Here is a 7,329-nt window from a genome sequence, read left to right as displayed (position 1 = left end):
TTATTAGCTTTTCTTTGAGTTTTATTTTGTGTGTTGTTTTCCATTTTCAGAGCCATCCCAAATCTACGAAACCCCAAAACTGCGAGGGGACACATGGTTTCACATGCGTAACGGTAGCACAAACAAGTTGGTAAATAAACTATATACGTGACTGTATTATACCACGCACGGTTTCGTCGTCAGCCGCTGTACCATTGCATAAAGAGGGATGTACGACCCATTCATGATGTGAAACACTCCTGAATTGTACCATAATGAAAATATGTTCACGTATCATACGCAGCTAACTCGTAATCAGGGCTCCCTGAGACATTGGTTTGTTTGTTTTCGTTAACGAGCTTTCGAAGCTGAGAATATCGCAGTAGCAAGTCGTGTACTGTTTTTCCACATAATTCGTGTTATCAAATTTCCACAACAAAGACTCCGGCAGCTTCCATATTCTCATAGAAAATGCTACACTTTTCTAAATACTTCGAAAATACATGTATAATCTAAAAGATATAAGATCACCGTCTCTTGCCACAAAGGTAAGAAAGAAGAGCTTTTCTTCATCCATCTAATTTTGACTATTTGAAACCATACACGTTTGTAATGAGAGAGATCAATTTCGCATTGTCATTCACGTACTTCAAGAACTGAGACCAGTACGATGGAACTATGGGGTTGAAAGACTTCTGGATCAGTATGGTCTTTGTTATATAGTTGAAGATTTATTTCTTTTCTGTAGTATTTACGTACACAATCCCATATCACATATTCTGAGTTATATATAAATGATATAACTAATTGTTTTACTTTTGTGTTCATCAAAGAATAAAACGTAATCAAACTATACATAGACTGTGTTCTTTATAAACAAGACTTTTTTAGCATAAATAATTTGTACAATGACGCGTATCGATTTACGACATACTGCGATACATGTAGCTTTCTTGCTTAGTACTCTGTTGTGTAGTCTCGCAAACGATGCAGTGACTTCCAATGTAAATCGTTTAAAGACACTAACGTTTCCCGCGCACTGACAACATTTCACCTAGTCGGTACGTGCTGGCTCTGGTGCCGGTGGACCATTAAACTTTTCATCTTCATTGACGAGGCGGTGTTCGGAAAACATCCTCGATGTCGGCTGCTGGCGAAACTAGCTTCGTTATTGTTGTCGGCGTCTATTTGGTGGCAGAGGTTGGCAAGATAGCGTTTGCTAAACGGCCCATTCTTCTGAAAGCAACCGTTGGCAGGTCGTGGGGGATGCCCAACGGAGGAGACGTCCACCACCCTGCCAGCTCTCTCCTCTGCGCAGTGTTCTCCAGACTCTGAATGCTTAGGGCCAACCCTGCCATCGCTTCCTGCTATAGATGCCGAGTGAGAATACTTGTATTGGGGCTCTGCAATGGAGCTCCTTTCGGGATAAGTGTCCTGGCTAGTGTGGGTGCTGGATGCCAATGACCGTTGAGAATTCGTTCCAGGACGATAGGATGAGTTTTGAAGACGAGGAGGGACATCCGGAACATGAGTGACAGAAGGAAAATCAGTGCACGAATCAGGTCTGGTGTTAACCGGAGATAACTCACGGCTTGAAACCGCATGTGATTCTTTGTTGATCGGGCAATCGGGTGAGCCGTCGGAGCTAGGTTTGGAGTCTGCAAAGCCCCCTTTGCCAGGAATTGGAGGTGGGCAAGAATGTATCTCTGCGTGTAGGGTGACGGGCGCGTTTAGGTTGTTTGAACCGCTGATCCCTGAAGGAGTGTGCAGTACGATCTTCCCTGAAAGAATGGGTAGAGTGAATGTACTTTCCGGGGGCCATGCGAAGTTGGTTAAGCTACCATCGGTGTTCACCGCTTTATCTACACAAGGAGGTTTAGTGTCCCGCGTAAAATGAGTGTCCCTAGACAAATTATAAGATCGCGTCGCGGGTTGGGTGTGCGCCGCTGTCATGCCGTTTTTGGAGCCTTCATTTTCGAATGAGTATGAATGCAGCGATTTCTTGCTGGAATCCGACGAGTTACTCGAAGTCGAGAAAGAATCATCCCAACGGTCATCGACGCCGCTGTGATTGCTTGTCCTACACTCTTCATCAGACGACGTTGTGCCGCTCTCCGAGGAACACCCCGAATCATTCTCCTGTTTCACCAAGTCCGTGGACGAGTTGGCCGTCGACATCGATCCGCTGTTCCCCGATGTCTGCTGGCTGGCCACCACTTGAGATGCTGTCTGCATCTCGACGTCCAGGAAGCTGAGAATGTCCTTGGTGAAACTGGCAACATCATCGTGCTGTTCACCTTGCTCTCGTAACCACTTCTCCAGCGATGTGAAGAGACCAATCTGCTGGTGGGCCGCAGTGAAGATATCGGGCACGCCTATTCTCTCTAGGAACTGATTGATCATCCGCAAGTAAATGATGGCAAGATCGAGAAGGTCCGCCTTGTCTACCCGTCTGTGGCGGGGTAGTTGATGGCACAGGGGTACCAGTGAGCGAATCGTCTCAAGACATGTATTGATGCGGTCCCGACGCCGCTTTTCGACATCCTTGTGACTGTCCAGGTACTCGCGCGACTTCTTCCTGGAGCTCAGGTCAAGAGGATTTTGCTCGGAGTTTCGCCTCTTTCCCAAGATATGCTGGATCTGGGCAAGCTCTGACTGTGTTGCCATGGTGATATATTAGTGCAGATAGCCTGGAAGTGGAAAAGAGAAAAAAAAAACACACAGCAAAGTTAGAAACTGCAAATTGTTAGTGACCGTCGACAAGTGCAAGCTGATTTGCAAGTGCAATTTGATTTGAAATGTAGTGATGGACGTAAAAATGGCTTCACAAACTATTATAAAGTCATTTTTTTTCTTATTGGAAGAACAAAAAAGTCTAAATCACGTTCTCTGCACTAGCTGTTGATCATAATTATAAAACCATTATCGAAAGATTAATTTTCCAGTACACAACGATGCTGATATACATTTGTACGCCCAACGTATGCATATATTGTCCCCACGTCCTAAAGTAAAATGACCGGATTTGTCTGACAAATACAAATTAACGCATTATAATTTCACTTTACAAGCATATCATTATTTTATCCAGAAAAAGTCACAAACTCACCCAGTTAAAGGGAGTACAGAACAGACAAATTACAATCGAGTTTTGTTTTTATACAAGAATGGTTAGAATCAACAGAACACGTGAAAGTTTAGATTACTATATTTTATATCAAGCCCTAATTTTAACGTTCCACGCCACGTATACGCATTCAATGTGTCTGAATAAATTATGATGATATAAGGCTCTTTATACCGAGTACTGATATATTTCTGTATCTGAAACGAACAATGTCAACACATAGCAATTTCATAGCATCCCAGGAACGTGAATAGGTCGTTGTTGGTGTTGTTGGCCTTTTTTTTGCGTTGCATTCAGCATTCGAATATTTTACGCCAAACTTTTTTTTAATACACCGTTTTCTTATTTTCTTTTCTTTTTTGTTGTTGTTGCAATTATCACAAACACAAACACGAACGTGAATAGGCGTTGCCGTTGACAACAGAGTTTTTAATACAAAGCCATTGGCACTTTCTTTTCAACAATTTGGCCTAGACGTAAAATCTAGCATAATTAAGAAAATTGAGAATTGCATTTCTAGGCCCAGACTGAGTACAAAAATAAAAACCACCCTTACCAAATACAGCTACATTTGTGCAAGTAATGATGTCGACACATATCCTCTAATAGTTATTAATAAAGTATGGTCACCCTGCCCCTCCCCGAAATAACAACAACGGTACGGTAACACAAATGAATACAGACAGAAAAACAAGACGTTGGCAAAATACGTTATAGCGACATACAGTTCTGCGGCAACGTAAGGGAAAAAAGTCTCAACAAGGTTTGTTCTCTTTCTGGTCACACGATGCGACGCGTGACTACCGACCTCGTTGTTGGATAGAGGTCGCATGGTTTCTGGACGAATGGCATCATATCCGCTGAGAGAGTGTTATTCTTCCTGCTATCTAAACCTGCATAGATATGCCTTATACCTACTTGAAATACTTGTAGTGAACGGACACCGAAATGAAAATTAAATGAAACTTACCGGTTAGTATCTAGGAAGTCATCAAGGGTTCTTGTGCATGTACTCAGAAGATAAAGCAGCCAGGAGAATTTCTACTGTTCACACGGCAGCTAACAAACCACAATAATGGTCGACAGCTGCGAATACAACACGTCTCTGAATATTTCACACAGGGCTCATCACTAGCACAGATACCACAGTGCGGCGCTTGTGCTGGATTCTCATATTGCCGTTGAATGTATGCTATCGAGATATGGGGATTGCGACGGACACGTTAGAACGGGTAATCAATATTCATCAGACACGTAGGTGTGTGCAATGTTCCATTCTCTGATTGGTTTGTGTTGAAGGCGTAACCAATCCAGCGTACCCCAGTACGCACATGTAACGTCATGTGAGCTGAGTTAGAGCATCCTCGCCTAGTAATGGCGTCCATAGTGCGAAATGCAGTAAAAAACAACTACGTTTAAACTGTTGTTGTGTCAGTTGAATATGGTTAAAGATAAGAAGAAGGATGAGAGATGTGCTGTCCAAAATATCTACGGGCTGAAAGCATGAGTTGATCATGCATAGGACATACTGCGTCCGTTTTTCCCCCTCTATCTCCCCACCCTTGTTTACGATTTGCGATGTGGCAATCAGAATGCGCTTGCGCGTTGGAGATTGTGCGATGAGGAGTATCGCTCGTGCGGCCGCATCACGTGTTTTCGTACGTGATCCTACACCTCCATCCGAGTCAGGCACGCATTGTGAAGATACACGTGACACAGTGCAAGCACACATCCAATATCTGCCCCCCCCCCCCTCTCTCTCTCTCTCTCTCTCTCTCCCTCTCTCTCTTCTCTTCTCTCGTTGCAGATTACTGTACCGCTGCATCATGACCTTGGCACGATCCTGTATCATGTACTGAGTATTGTAAAGTTTATGCTGTACCCGTTAGTAGATTTGAGACTACACCACGCCAGTTTTCTTCCCATTCGGTTCCTGCGCTGAAATCTTGCATTGCAGTCCTTTATCAAGGGATGTTATCTGTCGCTGCTTTCTCATCATAATCATACCACCTTGTGCATGATAGACCCTGCCCGTCGAGATAATTACTAGGACAGTAATCTATACATGTACATGTATCTCTATGGCCCTACCCCTTTTTTACACTCTGTAAAACCGTTTATCAATACGCAGACACACACACAACGCAAGTATACATGTAGGCCCTATAGAGATATCATGCATTGAAGTCTGTGGGCCTATTGTTACACATATAATACCGTTACAAAGTATACACAGAGCTGAAAATGGAGAATGAGCGGTTCCAGACGGCTGTTTTGATGGCGCGCGACGTGCGATCAGCGATGTGAAACCATGGAGCTATAATAAGATTTTTTTTTCGACGCATATTATGTACAGTCCTATTGTAGTTCGCGCCGCGCTTTACGACGGAGAGGGAAGGGGGGGGGGGGGGGGGGGCTAGGTCCTCTTATGCAATGAGCCCCCCCCCCCCCCAGCAATATTGCTCATCAAGAGTATGGAGCTATAACATTACGTTAGTTCCATCATGGACCTACAACTTGTTGTAGGTCCATGGTTCCATGTATAGGGGGATTTTGTTTCGATCAACCACATACATCACGTCCAGTTTTTTTGGGGAAAAAAATACTCTCCAGGACCTCTGAGCGAATGGTTTAATTTAGAGCACTAAAGACCAACTCTTTCATCTTCTGGACTCCATCGAAATCGAAATTGTTACGAGTCGAGTGAAAGCTTCTTGAGAGACATAACACTAGCATCATGACTGCTAGTAGGCCTATTCATCATTGATATTTATCAACGCGTGGAAAATACAGGGAACTATATCTGTGTTTGATATTTTAGAGCATCAATCAATATTTTAGAATAGATTTCAGTGCCTACAAACGTGCATGGTGGAAATAGGATGCCCTTTTTTGTACCATAATATAGTGAGAATATATGCCATATAAAAACAATCGCAACAAGTAGGCCCACATAATCACGACAGTTAATTTTGAATTTGTGACAGTAACTGTGTAGGACCTCTGAATACATGACTGTCGGTCACATACGACTATGTTACAGCCGTATATAGGCCCTATATTATTTGTATGTCTCGCTTGTGCATGATACGCCACAATCTTATATATATTGAATTTAGCACATTCTTCGGCTCTCAAAACATATCAAGAATAATCCTCAAGAAATTGGGCATCTTGATACGATTTCCTGATAAATCATGCATTGATCTCAAACAGGACTATAGTGTAATAAGGGCTTTTTACACTTGTGTTTCTTAACCCCGGACTTTCTCTGACCCAGGACTATCGTTAGTCCCGTACCAATTTTTTCAGCTTTTTACACTCGCCAATTAGTCCCGTACTATCTCTTGTCCGGGGCTAAGGAGAAAACTGACCTTTTTACACTCGTATTTCTTAGCCCCGGACTTTCCAAACCACATGAATATTCATAATTACGCTGTGTACTGTACACGTACACGCACGCACCGGCAGCACTTGATTGCCTCGTTTCTGATTGGTCAGTGAGGGTCGGACTTCGTCTCCGTCGCTTAGCCCAGGATTATTTTTTCGTTCTGTTTACACTCACTTGCTTGGCACCGCAATTGCGGTGCTAACCCCTGCTATTTTGCAGGGCCAGATAGTACCGTACTATCGGTGGGGCTAGCCCACTTTGGCAAAAACGAGTGTAAACAGAAAGTGGGCTAAGGATAGTCCCGTACCAACGGTGGGGCTAAGGCCCCCCCTTAGCCCCACCGATAGTCCGGGGCTAAGCAAAAATTTACAAGTGTAAAAAGCCCTATAGTGTATAGTGATTTTGAGTATACCTCTCTTACCTCCCACCCCCCCCCCCCCCCCATCTCTTTCTCCGATCTTGTTGCCCTGACCATGGAGCTACAACCTTCATGCTGCCCTGACCTTGACAGGGACAGTGCAGCTTTACTAGGAGCTCACGATATTCGGACGATTCGGGCGATGAGCACAGGACAATAGTCATTTCCGGGTAAGGGGGCACACTTTCCCTTTAATTTCATAGCAATCTTCATTTATAAGTAAAGATGTGTCATCTCAGTTTTTAAAGGATATGAGATGACTGAGCCAAAGATGTAAAGGTAGACAATACTTACAACAACAGGAAGTGATGCTGTGCGCAGTAAACATTACGTGGCATGAGCCGAGCTATAGAGCATGAGTAAGATGTAAAGAAGACGGTAGGTGTTTTCCTAGAGCACAAGCATTGATTCAAG

General features: G+C 43.6%; 1 protein-coding gene across 1 annotated transcript; it reads right to left on the bottom strand.

Annotated features, from left to right (window-relative positions):
- Positions 1-954: 954 nt before the first annotated feature.
- On the bottom strand, positions 955-4,236 carry LOC139717201 (uncharacterized). Its single transcript, XM_071628702.1, has 2 exons — positions 4,077-4,236; positions 955-2,669 (listed from the first exon to the last, which is right to left on the bottom strand). The coding sequence occupies exon 2, from the start codon at positions 2,644-2,646 to the stop codon at positions 1,030-1,032; it is 1,617 nt and encodes a 538-aa protein (XP_071484803.1). The 5' UTR covers positions 2,647-2,669; positions 4,077-4,236; the 3' UTR covers positions 955-1,029.
- Positions 4,237-7,329: the final 3,093 nt, after the last annotated feature.

Source organism: Diadema antillarum, unplaced genomic scaffold (assembly GCF_040938485.1).
Source record: "Diadema antillarum isolate AM-2024a unplaced genomic scaffold, OU_Dant_1.0 scf00000072, whole genome shotgun sequence".
In the NCBI taxonomy this organism is placed as follows: domain Eukaryota; kingdom Metazoa; phylum Echinodermata; class Echinoidea; order Diadematoida; family Diadematidae; genus Diadema; species Diadema antillarum.
The sequence above is the reverse complement of the archived record's forward strand: the minus strand, read 5'-3'. Positions and strand labels throughout refer to the sequence as shown.